This window comes from Vitis vinifera, chromosome 7, assembly GCF_030704535.1.
Source record: "Vitis vinifera cultivar Pinot Noir 40024 chromosome 7, ASM3070453v1".
In the NCBI taxonomy this organism is placed as follows: Eukaryota; Viridiplantae; Streptophyta; class Magnoliopsida; order Vitales; family Vitaceae; genus Vitis; species Vitis vinifera.
In genome coordinates, this window is record NC_081811.1 from 31,208,128 (window position 1) to 31,231,108 (window position 22,981).

The window sequence follows — 22,981 nt, forward strand, 5'->3', positions numbered from 1 at the left end:
TCTCTTGTGACATGGAGGACTTGCTACTGGTATGGGGACAAAGTTGCAACTGGCATGGAGACATGGAAGGGCAATCTAGGAATATAAAATGGAGTCAACAAAAAGTGCACGAGAAATATAATATTTTCCTCTTTGATAGTCAAATCTCATATTCCAACTTATCGGAGTTTGATTGTCATATTACTTTCAAATAGTTGGCTTCAAACACAACTTTTCCATGAAAAAAACTAACATGATAAGTACACTTTCACTTGTCATATCAAAATTAAGAAAAAAAAAAATTTTATGTGAGGAGTTGTTGACATAAGTAAGGGTAGTCTTGGAAGTGTGGGGAAGAACAATGTTTCAGTGCATGATCTGGGGATTATCTCCTCTGCAATGTACTCCACATGAAACTTACATTTCCATGTTTTCAATTCATTTATGGATAGTGCACATTTACACCCTTTAACTATTTGTTATAATAACTTGAAATTGGACTTGGTGCCATCCTGGGGATCATGACCCCAAATTGCTTGATATAACGTTTTTGCATAGGTATAGGGTTTTATAACGAGAAAGTTATGTAAGCCTAAAAAGGGTTGAATAAAGACAAGTTAATTTTTTTAATAAGGTTTTGAATTTGAAGTTCTAATTAAATTAAAATGATTTGGAAAGAATTTTAAATGGAGAATTTAAAAAGAAAAATCTTTCCAAATAATAAAAATAATTTTCAAAGGAATTTTAAATAGAAAAATTTTCCAAATCATTTCTAATTTAAAATATGAAATATTTCAAAATCATTTTAAAACTCTTAACTTTCTAAATTATTTTTAGTAAAATATGATTTATAAATTGATTTTTACTCTATTAGGTTTTTATATATATATAGACCCTACCTAAATGTGTGTGTATTTTTTTTTGAACACATCGAGAGAGATTCGACCTAATTTGTCTTACTATTCTCAATCTCTCAAAAAAGATTCACAGTGTTATCTTGGGTTGTTTGAAAACTTGTATCATCTCAACGAGACTAATGTGTATTAGTAATTAACGTGTCGCACATGTAGATTAAGTCGTAAGTGCCGAAAAGTAAAGTCTTTAAGATAAAACAGTCAAGTAAATCTATATAACTTGATCTCATATAGTGGATTTAGCTTTGAAGTCTTAAACCTCATGGTTTTTTAATCTCCACATTTAGTGTTAAAGTTTTTCACATAAAAAATTATTGCGTGTCTTGCATTTGTTTGATTATTTTAGTATTTTAATTATGTTAATTATTCTTACATGCATTTTTTTAGGGTGTGTTTGACAGTGACTATAGGAAATATTTTTAGTATTGTTAACACCGAAAATTTTCATATTTTAAATATTAGAAATATTTAAAATGATTCATATAATTACTATCAGATGCATTCTAAAATTGGGTTAATAAATTTTACTCCTCTAAGTGTTACCTTATTGGACATTGATTTTTTAGGTTGGACATAGGGCACTCATGAGAACATAATTGGGTTAACATATATCCTATTTTTAGGCGTTAAAAATAAAATTAAGACAATAGAGAAAAAGCAAAAACAAAAAGGAAAGAAAACGAAAAATATATTTAAAGGGAAGAAATTACTTTTATATACTTCTTTAAACTTATTTCATTTGTTTTTTTTTTATAAAAATCAAATAATTTAAAAACATATTAGTTTATTATTAATTTTAATTATATTTGATTTGATATTATATTTTTCATAATATATTATACACTAGATAATATTTTGTTTAATATTTTTTCCTCAATAATATAATGAAAATAATAAACAACGCTAACAATAATTATATAACAAGAGGACACATTAATAATAATAATAATATTAATTGTTATATAAATTAAGGGTGGTAGTTGAATGAGATTTGGAAAAAATATTAATGACATGGATCTTTTGAAAGGAAATAGTGAAAGGACATAAATTTAAATTAGAGCTCAAAATAATAAATTAATTATAAAAAAAGGAGAGAGACAAGGAAACTTTAAATATTACTGGAAAAATTAATGACGTATTTGAAAAAAGATAAAAAAAAGAAAAAGTAGTCGAATTCTATCTTTGGGTAGCATAAATCCAGATAATGGTTGCAATCCCGATTTCACAGATGGGTTTTAACTTTGAGAAATAGGAAATAATTACATAAAATTATTTTAATTTTAAAGAAGATGTATTTGAAATAATAATGTTGGTGGGATACACTTATTGTTTTCTATTTTTAAAATTAGAAAATAATAGTATTTTTATATTTAACAAATATGAATTTATCTTATTTTCTTAATTATTTTTAAAATTTCTAAAATTTGAAATAGTATCAATTTTTAAAAATTATTTTTTTAAATTAAGTCTTTAAAAGTTCTTATATTTTAATTAAAAAAAAAAAAAATCTTAACGGTAGATGAATCCATATCAATAAAATTTATAAAATAGGATTGATTTTTCAAACTTCATATGCCCTAGGAAACAAGGATATAACATGTGGTAGTAAACAAATCCATATCAATAAAAAAGACTAGGATGCCACACCGACGGTTAGATGTCCTTAAGGTCATGCTTGGTATAAAGCAAAAATAGACATTTGGTTCATTTTCTCGTCTCAGATAATTTAAACAACGATAAAAATGAAATAAAAAATTAAGAATGAAATCTTACTCCTAAGTAATAGTCCAGTTGTTCCCCGTGATGAGGTATTTTGCATAGAAAATGATATAAGATATCTTAAATTACTATTTTACCCTTATTTTTTTATTATATTTTTATAATTAGTTTTTATCTATTAAGTAAATATAATATTTCTTAATCTTATTATTTAACCAAAAAAAATTTTAAATGATGTTTTTTTAAAATTATATATATATATTAACTATGTGTAAGAGTATTATTATAAATTTATTTATTTATTTTATTCTTATTTCTATTATTACAAAATATTGAAATGAAAACAAATAATCATTTTAATCCTACGTGTATTCAAATACAAAAATTAGAATCAGTAAATTCATTATGATTAAAGGATAAATGAGAATAAATATAAAATATTTACTTCCAATCCCCATTCCTATGTACCAAATAGGATCTTAATTTTTCAATAGTTTAAATAAATATTAAATTGAATTGGTGTTGGTCGCCTTAGAAATTAGCAAAGTTATTTTCCAAATGTGATCAAACTAGTGATGTTATTTTTCATGTGATAAGGTTACTAATTGAACGAAGTTAAAACATGAAATCATGTAGCCTCTTCTTATCATCGGGTTATTTTTATGATACCTAATTGTGCAAAAAACCAAAAAGTATAATAATAGTGAAATACTTTAATAGAGCCCACACATGGTAATAACAATAATATAATAAGTATAATTGAATAATTATAAAATCTTGGAGATAAAAGTTTTAGGGCCTTGATTTGATAAATTTTATTGGATTTATACATTTACTTTGACTCTTACGTCCAACACGACAAGGTCCATGGAACCGGGTCGGGTCAACCCCGGTTCGGCTAGTGCCCTAGCGCCAATATATGATTTCATAGTTGAAGACAAAAGAAGAGGCACACACAGCTGAGAAATTGTGAAATTCTCTCTTAACATTGCCTACTACACAGAGCCATTGCCTGGTATTTTTCTCCCTTCTTCTCTTTCTTCTTCATTTTTCTCTTCAATTCAATTTCTCACTACCATTTAGGGTTTCAATTCTGCCGATAATCAACAAATTCGATGTGTTTTTTTCTTTTTTTTTTTTGCTTTCCCCCAGTCTTTTGTTGAATTTAATCAAGCATGAGTGGTGTTCCCAAGAGGCCTCACGATGAGGTCGGCGGTGGAAGCGGCGGTGCTGCTGCTGCTGCTGCTGCTGCTGGGCATTCCTCCGGTGCTTCTAAGTATCCGCATGAAGATTCCGGCAATGCATTTGCTGGGAAATTGAACCCATCGTCGTCTTCAGCACCAGTTCCATCTTCGGTGGTTGCTAATGAATATCATTCCCATCCTCCGCATTCGCATAATCATTCGACTTTTGAATTGGGTCCTGGCCCCAAGATCCCTCGCTCCGAACTACGGGATTCAGATAAGAGATCGCCACTTATATCGATGTACAGAATGCAGGATTCACAGCATTCGGATCATCCTGGTGGTGGTTCGGATGCAAAGGGTGATCCTGCCAAGGGGGAGAGGGATTCGCAAAAGGGTTTCGAGAGTAGGGGTGATGATGGTATTAGTACTAACAGCAATAAAGAAGTGAAATTTGATGGTGATTCGAAGATGGAGAAGGAGGGTTTTGGTTCGGGAAATGTTAGTCATTTAAATTGGAAAGAATCCAAGGAGTATCATCGAGGGAAACGTTATTCGGAAACCCCAGGCGGGAATGTAGACCCCTGGGTTATGTCACGGCCTAATTTGCATGGTACAGGTGAGGTGGGAAAGGAGAGTCTGGCCCCTGCGGATGACAGGGAGTACCTGGAAACGCATGAGGCTGTTGGGGAAAATAAGGTTGATTTGAAGGTCGAGGATAAGTTCAAGGACAAGGACAGGAAGAGGAAAGATGCAAAGCATAGGGATTGGGGGGAAAGGGATAAGGAGAGGAGTGATCGCCGGAATAACAACTTGCAAGTAGGTAATAGCAGTGGTGAGGGTAAAGATTTGAGTAGGGAAGAAAGAGAAGCGGAGAGGTGGGAGAGAGAGAGGAAGGATGTCTCAAAAGACAAAGAAAGGCCAAAAGAGAGGGAAAAGGATCATAGTAAGAGAGAAGCATGGAATGGAGTGGAGAAAGATGGTCTGCATAGTGACAAAGAAGTGGTCGATGGATCTGTGAGAATGTCTGAGCAGGAAAGTCCAGCTTCGGAGCAAAAGAAACAAAAAGAATTTGATGGCTGGAAGAATGTTGATAGGGAAGCTAGGGATAGAAGAAAAGAAAGGGATGCTGATGCAGAAGGTGATAGACCTGAAAAGCGCAGTAGGGTTTATGACAGAGAATCAGATGATGGTTGTGCAGATGTTGAAGGGGGTACAGACAGGGAAAGAGAAGTTTTCAATCATGGAGTTCATCGTAAGAGGATGCTTCGCCCGAGGGGAAGTCCTCAAATGGCAAATCGTAGGTCTCGTGCTCAGGATGTCGAAGGGTATGTCTTATTATATTTCTTTGTTTCTGGTATTAAATGCAAGTATATCTAGAATATTGATTAATTTGCATCATTTCATATGTCCATATGCACTTATGCTCAGGATCCATGTTATAACCTTAAACTTACTAATATTGTTAAACTAAGTGTCTTGTTTTGCCTGAGTAGGTTTTGTGATTGTGTTTCTACATGTGTCTCCTCAGAGTCACCAGTTTTTTGCCCTTCAATATATAAGTGCCTGAACCATGGAGTGATTGTTAAGCATCAGGAAATGCGTATCAATGCGTAGGTTATATGAGGTGCCTGTAAAAAGTAACATAAGGCAATTTTATTTATTTGAAGACTGACGTCACTTGTCTCTCTTTTTTTTTTTGTAAACTTAAGTGATGTTTAAGGTATGATCTAATTTCTTTAAATTACTTTGAATTACCAATCACTACTTTTTGTTGAATATTTGATTCATTATCTAAAATATTTCTCCCTGTGTCGATGTTGGTGGTAGAGATCCTTGGGACGCTGAAAACATTGTTTATGAATCCATGTGTCTAGTATTCTCGAGAATGCGGAGTATTATTGAAATCGAGTTATGGTTTGTATATGATGACGGGGATGGGAATCATGCCTGCATAGGAATCCTATGTGGATAGCTCCATATCCTCCTTTTGTAGTCTATTGTATACATTGATCTTGGATGGAAATATCACTCTTATATTTGCTCTTATTTAATATCTTGTCACGTTAATGTGCTTCGGTGTGTCTTCTATATAGAAGCAACATTCTCTTCACTACTATAAAATATCAAATATGACATAACAGTGTAATCCTATACCAAAGCTAGAGGATATTTGAACTTTATGTCCTTGTTTTATTATGAGATTTTCACCCTTCTTGTTTTTTATTTGTTTATTTATTTATTTTTATTTTTTTATTGACAAGCAAACAAAAAACTACGATAAAAGCGCCTAACACAAAGGGGGCACACCCATGTGCATAGGGGGTATTCTAGAGGCGCCAAACAAGGAGCATCAAATTCCCTATGAAGAAACCAAATAAGCTGAACTAGGTATCTACAATTCAAATTCTCAATGAACTCCAATACTGTAAAATTTTCCATATCCAAAAGGGCTCTTGACTATTCATTTAATGAAGGTCTCCTTGTAGCCTTTCCTCTGAAAGTTCTTCACCATTAAAAAAACAACTGTGTTGGTCTATCCATATGCATTAGAACATACAGAGGAGCCAAATGCCAAACTTCCTTTCACCACTTATTTAGTTTCCAAAACTTTCAACCCAACAAAAGATCTTTTAGTGAGAAAGGAAATACCCACTTCAATCTAAAAATGTAATGTTCAACGACATGACCTACAACTATCTGGATCTATCACAATGAATTAAATATGATTGGCTAATTCTTCATTGGATTTACCAAGGCTACATCTTTTAAGTAGTGTCCAACCCCTTCTGATAAATCATACTTTTGGTTTTTCATATATTGCACAGAATGGTAATGCACCTCGTTATCCAGAAAAAATCTTTTATCAATAACCTTAACCATTTTCTGATTATTAAAAAAAAACCCTTAGTTGCCAAGTAAAAATACAATAGCAACAAACATTGAGATGCATCTTTAGAATTCCAAAATGGTTGAGAAGAATGTTTAAAAATTCTTAATCTTATATGATTGGGATTATATAATTTTAAAGATGCCATCTCTAGTTTGGGTTGTTGATTTGAAAAGTTAGAATTGGTTCTTATTGAAGAAGTGAAATGGAAAGCATTAATTATGAATTTATTAGATTTGTCTTGAAAATTTCTAATCAAAGAATGTTTTGTGAGAATAAAGGAGCCTAGACGAATACAGATAAGAAACTCCCCACTTTATAAATGATGCAATTATGTATTGAATCACCACAAGCTTTTAGTTTTGCCTCCTCCTTTATTTTTGTCTTGTATGGCAATTGAGGAAAAATGGATTGGATAGGTGAAGTCTCATGTTCCATTGTCATGGTTCTTAATGTTGGTTAATGGGGCTTATAAAGGTTCTTCAAGAGTTCTAAGGGGTTTCTGTTAGGGGATCTTCTATTTCGTTTTCTATTTACTTTCATCATGATGAGAGTGTACAATAGGTTGGATAATTCAATGGCAGTTCAAGACTTTTAGGTTGGTTTAAGCATTGGGGAGTGGATTGAGATATTTTGTAAATGTTTTTTTTTCTTGGATAATTGGGAAACCTCACCATGGTAGGGCCTTTTGGCCCTACCCATGGTTTTCAATCCTTGAGGAGCTTGACTTCACTCGCCATAGCCAACTCCGGGTGATTTATGGATTCCTAATGGTAGGAGGAAATGGTTGCTATTATGGCAAGCTCTTCAGATGCTCATAAGATGTGGATATTTGTTTATGGGGAATGTCAAGGTTCTTCTACCCATCTTAGAATGGGAACAATCACTTGATAAGCTGACTGAAGGGGAGGTCACCTTGGGCATGACAAAGTGGGAGGTTACCCTCCACTCATAAAAGTGGGTGATCACTCTACAATCTTTGCTTCTTAGCCCATTGGACTTCTTGCCTCATTAAGGGGATACGGTGAATGACCATCTCCACACCCCTCTAACAAAAGAGGTTGGAAAGAACATCACCACATCGAGGTTATTACCTACACTTCACTTGAGAAGGTGCCTACTAGCGGAATGCACTAGATGCTTCGTGCTTGGTTGAGTTGGAACTAGGACATGGGAAAGCCAATGGCCTTGGTGCACCTCGGTGATAGTCACAAGTTGCCTCATCATCAAATACGTAGGATGGTTTGAAGATTGATTTGATGGCTAGAGCAGGAGGCTCGTTGATACCAGAACATCTTGCACATTATCAAGCTCGTTTTGGCTGCATGCGAGAAAGAATCAACACAATCAGTGGGACATGCTGCATCTTTTTATGAAAAAGGGCTACCATATGCCACTCCATTGGCTCATGGGTGCCATCCAGTTTCCATTTTTGGAAATTGAAATGATGGAATTTCAAAGTATTGTGCTGTGCTGTGTTGGTTTGTTTTGTTTTGCTTTTGGATATGCAAATAAGAAAAAAATTACTAAAGGTGTCAAACAAGGCACAACCTAGTAACAAAGCAATTTTAAGTTTCTCATTCCAAGACCTTTTCACTTTGTAAATGATCTTCACTTTTGGAAATGTGAGATATAACTTCTTCACATTTCTTGAGAGGATTCGGTTTGGATAAAGAAATTTGATAAGTGGTTTTTGAAAAATGTGCCCCTCACCCACCCTTTGTTTTGTTTCCTTTTTGAAAACAAAGATTTATATCAACACATTTTTTAACAATCTAAGAGAAATTTGTTTTGTTTTATTTCATAAGTGGTTTTTGAATTAATCAAAGTTAAATCATTTTAAGCGAAGATGAAGGGAAAAAGATTGAAAGAGTTTAGGATGTGGAAGGTCTTGTCTCGATTGGATATGAGATTATGAATTAGAAAATTGAAAATGTTTAGAAGGGGATTAATTCATGTTCTATGGTTACTATCTTTGAATGAGGGGGATTCATAGGAAATTGATGAAGGTCTTGTTTGGTACCCCTTTTGGCCTCTATTTAGAAAATTTTTGAAAACACATATCGGGTCCCTCAAATTTTTTTAATAACTGCTCCTAACCATTCACAATAATTGTTGTCAACATATTGCCCCTTCATGTCTCTTTCTATCTCTATCCTATGCAAGTGTAATCCATAAAATATTTATGTGCACTTCAACATTTTGAAATGACCTAATTTTATTTATCTCCTTTTGGTATAAGAAACAAATTCCATAATTTAGCAATAAGCCATGGTTGTAATAATTATGTTTTCACTTATCATCTGTTTAAATTGTTAATTATGCCATTAAATCATACAGTCGACAAATGGAGCCTCAAATGTAAATGATATAAATGTCAAATTATTTTAGACAATTTAGAAGGAAAGAAAATGAAGAGCGTTGGAAAATGTGGATTAGCCGGTTCAATATTTGAAGAGCTCCTTCATTAGAAGCTTGTCATTGTGGGTTAGGATGTACATAGCAAAAGGATCAATATCTTTAATTGATTTTGTAGATTGGGTAGGATTTAGCTAAGGGAGGGAGTAGTTTTTTGTGTTTTCCTGCCTCTAGGCTTTGCCTTTCTTTATCCATTATATACGATCTATGTGCCTTGCTGTATAGTTTTTTGAAGCTATCAATATATTTGTTTATTTTTCAAAAAAGAAAAAAAAGAAAAAGAAAAAGAACAAGAAAAAGAAAAATTGATTTATTTGTGACATATATGGGTGTTACCTTGAATTGAACAATTTCATTGTATGCCACAATAGTCTTGTTTTGGGTGAATAAGGAAGAAATAGGCCCTTGGAAATTTGATTGGTGGCTTTGCCATATATTTATTCTGCATCAAATTTTTTTTTTTTTTAGAGATATAATATTGAAAGTGCCAAAAGGGGCGCACAAAGGTACATATGATCTATACAACGACTGCCAAAAAACGCTAAAAAAGGGACGAAAAAACAAAAAATACTCCCTCTCTCAAACTGCACCCATCCAATCAATGAAATCAAATATGGATAACAATCTTTCTCCTATAAGCAGCTTGGACCAAGAAATTTATTTTGCATCAAAGTTGGCGTGCTCATTCTATGAATTCCTTGCTTAGCTAGTTACATCTTGGATATGTTTGTGAAGTAGGTAGCCAAACATTTGAACCCTTTTGTGGGGGATTTGCTACTTGCTTTAGTAATTATTTTCTAATCCCTTTACTCCATAGGGCCTTCTCCAATAGGGGTGGTTCTGTCAAATGACCTAGCCTCCCTTGGCTCTTCCACCGTTCGGGCTCCCTTTCCTCCCTATGCTCCTACCACAATTTACTCCTACAACCCTTTTGCTAGACTAGACAGTCTATGTTAGTAACACCATCCTCCCCGCCAGTTGTATTGGTGGGTTGTCCCTTGGCATTTTGTTAGGGTATGGATTATGGAAACAAACATAGTTAAATGGGACAACAAGGGGGTTGTAACTACTTTCAAATATGCAATGACCTAAACTTTCTAGAGTATATGGTTTTTTTTTCTACTTTTGATCAAGTTTATGATGGTCTATGGGGGGAAACTTTTCTTATCCTTCTATGTACTTATTTTATGGCAATGGAATGTTTGTTTCTTACAAGTTCCATTTCATTACGTATAATGGATGAGAGCTGACAAGTATACAAGCTGATATTACTCTAAACACCTCTAGTTAAAGACCTACTTCATTATATATATGAGTGTGTGTGTGTGTGTGTTAAAAACTTCTTCATGGTACACCTTTCCATGTGAACAAATGAAGGAAGTGATGGACGAAAGCATGTGAGAGTCCAAGGATGCTACTAGTAATGTTTAATAGTAAAATGAGTTGAAAAAATAATGACAATCATGAGCTATGAGAGTTTTTCAAATGTATCTTATGTCGTATTTCTATAGAAAGTTAGAAATAGAGTTACAAGATATTTTAATGACAAGATGATTTTATAAGCTTGGGGGGCAACTGAAAGCATCACGAACAACAAAAAAATGCTTAACATGCTTTTAGGAGTGAAATAATTTAAAACTTCAATAAAAAAACAGTCTTACAATCATTTGCATGTGTTTAGTCTTTTGTTAACTTTGAAAGAAATTAGAAAAAATAAAAAGGAAAATGTGGGTGTAGGAGATTAGTGCTAAGTCTTGCAACTTACAATGATAAGATGATAGTTGTGAAAGAAGTTTTTAAATTTCCTTGATGGTACTCTTCTAAAGGAGATTTGGTTGTATAAAACACAAGTTTGATGTGGATGGAATTAGGTATGACCTAACCATGTGTGAAAATGGTCTATGCATATCTTGATGTATTGGAAATGTTGTGCACAATGTTTCTTTTTTGTTAGTGTGTATGGGAGTACTCTCCCCCTAAGGAGATTTGATCCTTCAACAATGTATCTTTTCTTGTTGTGTCTGGGTGCTCTTCCGAAGGAGATCTAGCTATATTTGACATGTGTTGAATGCAGATGGAACAAGATATGGACCGACCATGTGTCAGATATGGTCTATGCATATGTTAATATGTGTTGGAATTGTTGTGCATTTATCCTACAATAACTTTTCTTCCTTTTTTGGTGGTTTTCCTTTCTTATGATAGGGGTGTGTGTGAGAGAGAGAGAGAGTGAGAGAGAGATATGGACTCTATAATCGATTTGAAGAGGAGAGTGATAAAGATGGACTCTATAATTGATCCAAAGAAAAGGGAGAGAGAGATGGACTCTTTTATTGATTTGAAGCAGTCATGGGCTCTTCAAAGGCGAAAGAGAAGCTTCTCAGCACCTTGTTTGTCTTGGATCACTCCAGAGCTTCTTTCTCTCGAGTAAAACATTTTTCTCATTTTTATTTTTGGTTTTTTTACAATTTTTTTTTATTGATTTTGAAGAGAAAAAGAGTATTGGATCTCTCCATGACATCTTTGTCTTAAGTAAAACATTTTTCTCATTTTCTTTTTTTTTTTTCTTTATAAAGATTCTCATTTCATTTGAAGATTGGGTTTAGATCTAGTCAATTTTGATGGTTGTTTGCAAGGAAGGCAAAGCTAGATGGGGATTGATGGTGTTTTTAGAGATCACTAGATTGATCTTTTTCAATTTTAATGTTTGTTTGCTAGGGGATCCGTGGTAGATGGGGATTGATGGTGTTTTTAGAGACTACAATGGTTGTGGGTGATTAAAGCTTTCAAAGTCATCAAATTCTAGGTTAGCTATTGATGCTTGCATTTTAGCTTGGGAAAGGGAGGATGCTTTAGATGCAATTGCTTGGATTTGGCTACTCTTATTCTTAGATGCTTAGGTTGCCAACTAGGTAGCAGATCATTGGCAAAACAAGAAGCCTCATTGTTAGAGGCATCTATTATGACCTTCCTTCCCTTTGAGTATTCGTCTATGACTATTTAGGGATGTGGAGTTGTTGGACTAAAGCAAATTTTCGCAATTTGATGGTTGTTTGCTAGGGAATTGAGGCAAGATGAGGATCAATGGTGTTTTTAGATATCACAATGAGACTAGGATTAGAGCTTTCAAAGTCACCTAATTTTGGTTTGGCCATTGATGTTGACATTTTATCTTAAAGGACGGGGCTATTGGGATGCATTACTTGGATTTGGCTACTCTTATCTTAGATGCTTAGATCTACTCACAGGCACCTTATCATTGGAAAGCCGAGAAGCCTCACCGTTAGAGGCATCTATTAGTTCATTTCTTTCCCCTTGAGTGTTTGTTCTAGGACTTTTAGGGATGTGGAGCAATTGGGTCAAGCTTTGGGAGAGTCTTTCCTTAGATCTCTATCTCTATTTAAATGGTCTATTGACTCTTTACAAATTCTGAACCCTTCTATCTTGGATTTAATTGATTATATTAGGATGGTTAGTTCCTTGTGGGAATTTTTGTTCTCCCTTCATTTTTAGATGCCCTCTATATACTTCCTACGTACTAGGGTTACATCCCCCCTTTTTAGTTAGACATCTTTTAGTATATTCTTATCCTTGGTTTATAAAAAAAAATGTCTTGGTCTTTGGATCCCTTGCTGGATCTAATGGCAGTTTAGGTTAAAGCTTTCTCTTGGTCCTTGGTCTAATTTGCAATCCTATTTCTTTTGATGAATTAATGAATTATTTGTTTCTTACAACCCAACCCCGCCACCTCAAATCGCATCTTCTATAAGGAAAAAGAAAACATTCTCCTGGATTTCAACCTTTTGGGCATGTGATCATCTTTGAAGCTGATGATGATTAGCCATTGTTCAAGAAATGATGTGGTAAGAATAGCGACATATGACCTAGAATCTCATCATCTTAATTTGACCAAATTTTTTTTGACATCGGATGTTGTCTCTTTGGTTTCATGTGATGGTTCATCTGGTTCTTTAATTTTTTTTTCTATTCGATGATCTAGATATGTTTTTAGCAAGTATGGATTGAAAGGGATTGTGGTGACAATTTGTATTATGCCTCCTTGTTTACATATGTGTTTCTATTTAATGGTTTCCTTTTTTATTTGATAGGCAATAAAACAGAATATTTGAAAAGGTGCTTAACAAAAAGGAAGGGTGCAACCCATGTACACATGTATACAAGCAGTGCAAAAAACAACTTAGGACACTGCTAATCTAACTAATTCCCTTCCTGTCTATAGAGTTTCAAGAAAGGCAACAAATTATAGCCCATATCCCTGCTTTACCACCAAAGTAAGGATTTGAGAATTTCAGTTCCACAGAAAACCATTTCAGATCTTCAAATGTCTTTTTATTGCACTAATTCCATGCAACCAAAAGATGCACAAGAGAACCATCCTCCAAGTTGCCTTGCACTTAGATCCCACAAATGAACCATGTTGAGTAAGAAGAACATTTCAAACCAGGTGGGGAAACACCTAGGCAATGCTAAAAGATGACAACAATCACCCATAGGGGCTGTAGCTTCCAGATCTTCATTACAGAATAACCTATTCATGAAGCTCCAACCTCTTTTGATGAGTTGGTCTAAAGTTGAGATCCCCCCCCGCCCAAAAAAAAAAAAAAAAAGAAAGAAAAGAGAAGAAAAAGACCCACAGCAAGGAATCCACTGTTGGCATCTCTGTCTCTAAAATGTTCCTTCTGAACCTGGGATTCCAGTTGCTCCCATCCCAGAAATCTGCCACCCAAGCATCCTTGTGAACCACCATGATGACAAGCTCCACAAAATGATCCTTTAAAGGAGTCTCCTCTGATCAAGGGTCATCCCAAAATCTTATGGTCATTCCAAATAGAGGGCCTTGTCCTTGAGGAAAAAATATAAGCCCACGCTTCCTAATGGCTTTCCAAAAGTTTGAGCCATATGCTTCCCTGTCTATTGTAGAACACCATCCCCTCTCCATTTCCCATACTTCCCTGCTATCATCTTTCCCCTTAGGTGATTTCATTTCTTGAGTAGTCTTGTGGAGTTTATAAAGCCAAAAGTAAACAGGGCTGTTATAACAGGTATTAGAATTAATTTTTGTATGTTTATTGACATATCTTATGTCTTTCCTTGTTTAATAGTTAATTTTGATTTCAAGAGTAACTTTATTAGATATGATTTATTTTTTAGAAATTTTTTATTGAATTTACATGGAAGGTCACTACATGGAAGGTCACTAATGGCAGCTGAAGCTGGAAACAAATGGTGTTTCTTTTTGGAGTGTTGAATAATAATTTTAATTTACTGATACGGTCAATTTTAGAATCCTTTTCACTTGCATTCCTTGAATTTATAAGGAAGGCCACTGTATCCATCTGGAGTTGGGTGAGTGGTGTTTCTCTTTTGAGTTTCAAATAATCATTTACTTTATTATAGATGGTCATTTTAGAGAAATATTCACTTGCCTGGAAACATCTGAATTTTGGCTTGTCCCTGTCCCATTTTAAGGATTGAATACTCATAGTTTCAATGTGATATAATTTGTTCTTTGGCTTCTAATGGTAAAGCACATTCTAATTTTCTCTGTCTGTATTTTCTTTTGCATTGCAGGTCTCAAGGTAATCTATTGCATTCTATTTCATTGAGTTGGAACTTTTACACTTCCTGAAAACAAGATGAACCTGTGCACTGGTGCAAAGATCCTTTTTCTTGAGAGAAATTACTTTAGTTTGCAAAATTCCATTCATCCTGATTTTTTATTTTATTTTTTTATTTGCAGCAATATTGTTTGCTCCTTTTCCCCCCTTATTTCTGATACTGGTATTGTATTTTGATTGGTGTGAAGTGGAACTTATACCCCTTGTGTTGTGTTGATGTGATTGAGAGGCTATATTTTATATATGAACATTACAAAAATTATAGCACTTCATATCTCATGATTTTTCTTTGACCTATTAAAAATAATAATAATAATAATCTCGTGGTTTTCATCAATGAAACGTTGGTGCTTTTTCAGTGGTAACTATGAATAGGATAGTCACCATGAAAGGAATGAATGTGGGGCAGGGAATTGTGTGTGTTTAACATTTAACTTTATTTTGTGTGGAACTTTATTTATCTCTGTGCTATCTAGGGCCATATCTTCTATTTGTATTTGCTATCTAGGTGCATTTTTTGTGCCTACTTTAACCCCCATATTTTTGTCTCCCTTTCCCTGGAGCACCTTGAACCTAAACCATGCCAGCAGATTGTCATCCTTTGAGTGGGGTTGAGGCTGGTTGTTGGAATAGCCAATTGAATTCTTATTTTGAGGTACTGGGGGTAAACTCCCAGTAGAGTGGATTTGTCCTAGCTCAATGGGGACCATCTTCAATTGTGCTTAAGGAATGCGTTTGTGCACTTTGTTTGTATGGGTGTGGTGGTGGTGGTTTTCTTCTTTTCCCTTTTTTTTTTCTGGTGAGGGTGTGGGGAGGTGTGTGAATAGGAAGTTGATAGTTTGGTAGGAAAAGTGTCTTCATCCTGCCTTTTATTGCAAGGATAATCTCTTATGTGGGACTAAAGAAAATAAGCTCCACAATGGCTCACTTCTTATAGATTTCCTATTTGATTGCCTCTGGTTTCTTCTTTGGGTGGTGGGATATTTAAAAATAACTTTTATTAGGAAGAATTCAGACTAATGGCCACAATGCAATAAATCATTTGATTTTTGGCATACCTTTGCTCGGCATTGACATCCATGGATTATGGTCCATACAATGTGTAAGAGTGTGGAATGTCTCCCATTTGAAGGACAAGAACCATCAATTTTTAATGAAAAGAAGACCAATAGCACTTACGGAATGTGACCTGACATTGAGAAGGGATCAAGTCGAAAAAATATTTTTGATACAGCAACTTAGACCTTAAAGATCTATAGAAATCCATAAAACATGTTATTATTTGTCATGAAATTTGAGAAATCTGGCCTGTTGGTGTTTTCCCATACCCCCCCTCCTTTTTGTGTTTGTTGTAACATATGCTTTGTATGGTCTTGAAGGATGATTTAACGCTTTAGGCCCATATTGGACATCATAAAGTTAGGTACTGTGTGGTTCCTTGGCAGGCTTTTTATATTTGAAACCTACTAATGTTTCAGTTGCAGGTAAACCTGAAGTATCCACTGTTGTTTATAAAGTCGGTGAATGCATGCAAGAACTGATAAAATTGTGGAAGGAATATGAATCATCTCAAGCTGATAAAAATGGTGAAAGCTCTTCTAATGGTCCTACTTTAGAAATCCGAATACCAGCTGAGCATGTTACTGCTACGAATCGCCAAGTAAGATCAACCTCAGAAAATTTCTTGTGGTTGTACAGACAATGATGACTTTTGGTTTAGTTGCTTTATGAAGTTTGAAAATAATTCTGCAAATTGCCTTGCCACTAGGGGGAAAGGTGGGTTTAGGACTCAACTAACTTGATTAGACATGTGGGTTCATGTATGACAGAAATAATCTATTTAAAAGTTACAAGAGATTACATTAATCAACATAACATGGTCAGATTCGTGGTCACCTTGACTGTTGTGGCTTGGACTCTCACTTTAAACCCTAGTATGGTGTTCCTAAACCCATCACTGTATGGATCAGTCAGGTCAGGTCTGGTTACTGGACCGATAGGCTGAGTTGTCATCCTCAGTTACTTGAAATGGTGGAGCTGTAGGAGTTACACCATTTGGTTGCCTTGCAAACCTGCCTCTTAAACCTCAACCACTTACTTGCTCCTTGAATCCTTACTGTTTGAATCCTCTTAAGTGCTTTGTGCTTCATGTACAGGTCAGAGGCGGCCAATTATGGGGGACAGATATATACACTGATGACTCAGATCTTGTTGCTGGTATGTGGTGTTACAAAGGAGAGTCTAGAGCTTATACTGCATTTGTAGATGATAGAACTTAGTGGTATGCCATAACTTATATTAATGCTGCATTATTGTCTTTCAGTTCTCATGCATACGGGCTATTGTCGCCCAACGGCTTCTCCTCCTCCACCTGCTATTCAGGAGCTACGTGCTACCATCCGGGTGCTACCTCCACAAGATTGTAAGTTTGCATTAAATTGATATTTCTGTCTTAGGTCCATGCTAATAAATTATAAATTAGGCCCATGTTAACAAATTATACATTAGTTTTACTAGAAATATTAACTTTAATGTGGTATGTGTGCTTGGTGTATTCTTATCTGCAGTTCAACAGAGCCATGCCCTTCTTGTTCTTGGAACACATGGTCATGTTTTGTCTAGATTTGAAAAAGGAGAACGGAGTTTTAGATTTAGAATATAATTGTTAGATGATTTTGATGGCCAATATTGTAGTGCAAAGTTTTACTTCAGGTTAAGCTCTGGCCACTCCTGAAGTTTCTTTAATTTTTGGTGTAAGACAATGCTTGACATCTCCACATTGTACTTCATCGACAGTTTTGCAAGGAGCCATAGATGTGAGTGGCAGTTTTCACTAATACTTGTCACACACAGGATAATATACTATATTGCATTGAAAGAATGATGGTTTGCTTATCAAAAAACAATATATTGCAACAATAGAAACTTTAGGAGATAGAAGTATTTGACCAACAGGGTCCAGTAGGTGATAATTCTTCTCGGTAGTCTTTTTTTGTGCTGTGAAGGAGGTAGGTTCTTCTTACCCTTATATCCTAATGTCTTACTCCATTGACAGTTCATCAGTTATTCTTTTCATGGAACTCTGAAAATGTTCTTTAGTTGCTTAATAGTTCTGGCCACTGTTTGGCCAAATCATTACACCTGGGTACTGATGAAACTCATTTCTTTACTTCCGGTGAATTGTGTGAGCATTTTGTAAGTTGGGTTTTATTTTTTCCTTATTATTGCAGTTGGGGTTATTCTATGTTGCTCATTGTACTTGATTCATGTGTAACACGTTAACTTTTCTTGTTCTAGGCTACATTTCTACACTGAGAAACAATGTCCGATCCCGTGCTTGGGGGGCTGCAATTGGTTGTAGCTACCGTGTCGAACGGTGCTGCATTGTGAAGGTGATAAACACCTCTAGTTGAGTTACTTTTTCTCCATGTCATAAGTTTCAAGTATTTAATAGTGAATTTCAGAGTGTCATCAGTGCCTCTAACCATACATGGTGATGGCTGTATAGATTATTGACAAATTCTAGGACTTGATAACTTTATTGGTATCTCATAATGGTTTTCTTTTTCCATTGTGCATCCTAAAGAATATTCTATTGGATTTAATGTGCCCTTTCCTTGAATAATCATGATATAGGTTCCTATCTGTTTTCTGTTAGTCGTTATTAATGCTTCATTCTTTTTGCTTCCTTTTTTTCTTTTTTCTTTTTCTCTAGAAAGGAGGCGGGACCATTGATCTTGAACCTTGTCTAACACATACATCAACTGTGGAGCCTACTCTTGCTCCAGTGGCTGTTGAGCGTACAATGACTACAAGGGCAGCTGCTTCGGTATTACATCATATATTTTATCAAAATCATCTTTTGCTATGTGTACTTGCGAATTTTCTTTCTCCTTTGTCTCCAACATTCTTTGTCCTGGGTTTGTATGTTTTCTCTTTAACAGACATTTACAGGCTGCAATAATAGGTGTGGGTTGGATGGGCTTGGTTCACAAAACCCTTGTCGCTTTCTCTTAGCTAATTCAAGGGGCAACTCATTGGACTATCTAGGAATATTCATGATTTGATGTTAAGAGAATGCCTTTTTTATAACAAGCGAGGGTGCATTTAGGAGTTAGCTCATTGTCATTATTTGATTTTATTGTTTGGTTGGGTTGTAAGTGGGCAAGGGTGTTGTTTTTGTGGCTTTAGGCGCCTTGTATACATCGTGCATTCTTTTGCATGCCTTTTGATAGGCGCTTATAACACAACTGCTTTTACCTATCAAAAAAGAAAAGCTTGATTTGATAAATGTGCATAGAGTAGATCATAGAATAGTCTGGTGTCATGGTGTGAATGAAATGATTGTGATCATATTCTGTTTGGAGCTTATTGAATGATCCTAGTTTTCTGGATTGAAGGTTTGGAGCCTAAGAGTCCCTTCTAATATCTTTTCACTTGCTTTGGTGACTTTGAATGAATATTTGACATTGGATCACTTGTTCAAAAGGAATTGGGTTATTCCTTGTAGGTGTATTGAGCTTTTGTTGTCAAATGTCATATTTAGACTAGGTTGGTGGACCTCTTTATTAATTGTCAAATGGCATTGGAGTTTTGAGCTTTCGTTGTCTCTTCTCTCCCCCCTTTTTCTTGCGGTAAAGCTATACATATAAAATGCAAAATCTAGACTAGGTTTGTCTTTCATTTTTGAAAGAAAAATATGAACTGGCTCGGTATCTGAAGCTGGTTCTTGGTTCATAATTTCTTCAATCATTGCATGGCACTCAGGCTATTCTTCTTGTGGTTTTGAACCTCAAAATGATACTAAAGTAGTAATTCTGCAGCACTCAGACTATTCTGCCTGAGGCTTTGAACCTCAAAAAGATGCAAAAGTATTAATTTTGCTCCCTATTAGACAAAATAATATGGAGAGAACTGAAAGCATGATTGCGAAAGATAGTCTCAATATTGTATGTTTTGTTTTAAACTTTAACATTCTTAGTGCAAAACTAAATAGCTTTTGGGAGACTTACTATTATTATTTATACATTAACTATGCGGTTGCTAATTTTTCTCCTAGATACATTCATACTTCAGTAATCACATGGATTTTATTAATCATGTTAGTATTGTTTTATCTATTTATTTGTTATTATAAATGATAATCATCTTCTTTGATGGTGTTTTGTTCTTCAGAATGCGTTGCGGCAACAAAGATTTGTACGAGAAGTCACAATACAGTACAACTTATGTAATGAACCTTGGTATGCTTCAAATTTCTTTGGGTAGCTTATTGCTCCTTTAATTCGTAAGTAGAGAATTTTTGGAAGCAAATGGAAGGCATTGAGAGTGTTTCCACCAAATTAATTTTCTAGCAACCAAATTGAATGTGCAAGAGATGGCGTTGAATGAGAGGTAGAGCAAAAGAGATGAGACTAGGAGAAGAGAACTACCCATTATTCTGAAACTTTCAATTGATAGCAAGGACTAACATTTGATGTTTTATGGGTTCCTTTGATTCTATCTTTTAAATGAATGGTGTTCTCGTCAATTTTCATGCTTGCAAAAATGTACAGGATTAAATACAGCATAAGCATTGTTGCTGACAAAGGCCTAAAGAAGCCCCTTTATACATCTGCACGCTTGAAGAAGGGAGAAGTTTTGTATTTAGAAACACATTCCCGCAGGTATTCACTTTATTGACATTGAGTGAGATTCTGGTGGCTCTTCTTTTGTACCTTAGATCTAAGTTCCCATTTTTCCATGGAATGAGATCATATTTCTTTTGTAGTTAAATTCATGTCTATATTCACCTTTTAAGGCCTGCATTGTGCACATTATTTTCTGAATCTTTTATTTATTTTTTGTTATTTTTTTCTGTTCTCATATCTCCCTATTGTCCAAAACATAACTGTAGCAAGTTTTTTTTCTTCCTGTTTTTATCTGAAAATATACAATATCTTTTAAAAAAATTGATATTATTTTCTACTAGCTGTCCTGTCAGCACTTTGACAGACTACAATGGTGTAATCACTGCAAGTTCATGCTAATGATATTATTGAAGTTTGATGAACCTCTATGTAATGTCTTTTTGCTTTCTAATCTTTGGGATTGTCTGAAGGTATGAACTGTGTTTTATTGGAGAGAAGATGGTCAAAGCTACAACAGCATTGCATGGACATGAAACAGAGACAGAGAAATCTCAGACTCATAGCTTGCATTCAACAAATGGTGAACGAAATTCAACTGATGGTGATAACATTATGATCGATGTATTCCGCTGGTCTCGTTGTAAGAGGGCCCTTCCCCAAAAAGTCATGCGTTCACTGGGAATCCCACTGCCCCTCGAACATTTAGAGGTACTTCGTCTCCTCTATTCCATTCTGGATCTATCCCGTATCCTTAGCACACAGATAAATTGTTTTGTTATTCTGAAAACTTTCCATACTAACTTTTTATTGGGAAAAGATAATTCTTTCAAGTTTTTCATTCACATAGAAAGAGGTTTATATCTCCTATGGTTTTATTTCAAGTGTACATGACAGATTCCTCTCCCAGTTACTATTTATCTGGCTCCTATCTGGGTGGGCCTATAAACCTAGGAGATTTCTCAGTTAATATTTCTTGGAATGATTAGTTTGAATTTTATATATTACTTAGCTTATATTTCACACCAATCCATTTGTTTGGCTACCATTGAGTTATAGCTGAAGACTTCACAGGAAATTATTCTGATTGCATAAAAGTATGTAGTTCTTTTTTCTCCCCTATTTCTTTTTTTGGGTTGTTGGTCGGGGACAGTGGAAAGGGGGATATCATGTTCTTGAAGTATGCTTTAGGCCATAGTTTGAAGGGCAGCAATGGTTGACATGATCATGTTTTGGGATGATAATGAACAGTGTTTTGATCAAGACTAAAGTGGATTTAAGTTGTATTCTGGTCTATATCTAGGTGCATGATTTGGCAGTTCCTCCTGTGCTGCCTAAGTTTGGTGTTGGGCCAAATTCTACTCTATGAGTCTGGGATATGGCATGTGAACAGTGTTTTTTTTAATATGAGCAATGGAAGAATGCGGTTCTCATTTGTCAACAACTTACACAGTCCTGGTTAGATCTTTTGATTTAACCAAATGAGTGGTTATATCTCCAAATGAGTGGTTTATATACCTTATGGGTGTCATACCATAGGAATGTTTGCAGTTTGTTCCTATAAATTGGCAATTGAATTGTTTTATGGTGAAATGCTGTGCTGGAGTTAATGGTTAAGCATGTTGAAATTAAATTGAAAGTTTTGATGGAAGTCCTTTTCAGAGACACTCCAGAGAAAACCCTGAGGAAATTGTAAAGCACTAAAATTCTGGTAACTGTCATATTTCCATCCAATTACCAGCTAGGATGATAAAAAGGTTGTAATGTAAAGCAAAATTTGAAAAGAAATTTTCAAGAAATGTTTATAAATTATTATGGGAGAACTCTTGAGAAAAATAATTAGATGGAGACCTGATTCTACGTAGCACCTAAGATTGTAGTAGGGGAAGAAGCGCGTTTACTCAATTTTTATATAATTTGTGGGATGAGCAGCTTATTTTTCTTCACAAGTTATTTCAACCGGATGAGAAAAATATTGGGATGTCTAATAAGTGTATTGCTCTGAAAAACAGCAGTTGTACAGGAGTCATAAACAGCAGTTGTAAATTTTATCAATTAGTGGGTTTTTTTTTTTTTTAAAGTGATCTGTTATGCTGAGATACCAAATATCCAAATGGTGATGAGCTATTCACAAAACTTAAATATGTGCCTGGTAATCCATTCTGAATCAGAACCTTGGATCTTTTTTTGGTTGAACAGGTCTTGGAGGAGAATCTCGACTGGGAGGATGTGCAGTGGTCCCAAACTGGTGTTTGTATAGCTGGAAAGGAATATGCGCTTGCTCGAGTTCATTTCCTATCTCCAAATTAGCATAGACCCTTGGTGTTTCTTTTTCCCTACAATACAATGTTTGTGCAAATAACCCATCCCATTTGGCGCTGTTTTTTTGGTGTTGCTAGGCTAATAGCTGTTCCTGTTTTATGAATGATCACTTACTAGGACAGTAGTAGGGAAACTTTGGAGGATGTACAAATATTTAGATTATAAATGTTATGGGTTAAGTTATGTAAATTAGATCTGCTGTTTAATTTGTTATTATGAAATGAATGTTGTTCCTACAACCCTGTCTGATCCACTTTAAGGGTTTTAGTCTACACAATTTTTGTGTTTT

At 34.8% G+C, this 22,981-nt stretch overlaps 1 protein-coding gene across 1 annotated transcript; it reads left to right on the top strand.

Annotated features, from left to right (window-relative positions):
* Positions 1 to 3,507: 3,507 nt before the first annotated feature.
* Positions 3,508 to 22,931, top strand: LOC100259729 (uncharacterized). Its single transcript, XM_059738780.1, has 12 exons — positions 3,508 to 3,627; positions 3,765 to 5,124; positions 7,183 to 7,184; positions 16,222 to 16,403; positions 16,900 to 16,960; positions 17,067 to 17,165; positions 18,041 to 18,135; positions 18,459 to 18,572; positions 19,919 to 19,986; positions 20,299 to 20,409; positions 20,844 to 21,081; positions 22,570 to 22,931. Exons 2-12 carry the CDS (start codon positions 3,788 to 3,790, stop codon positions 22,678 to 22,680), a joined length of 2,418 nt encoding a protein of 805 aa, XP_059594763.1. The 5' UTR covers positions 3,508 to 3,627; positions 3,765 to 3,787; the 3' UTR covers positions 22,681 to 22,931.
* The last annotated feature ends 50 nt before the right edge of the window (positions 22,932 to 22,981 follow it).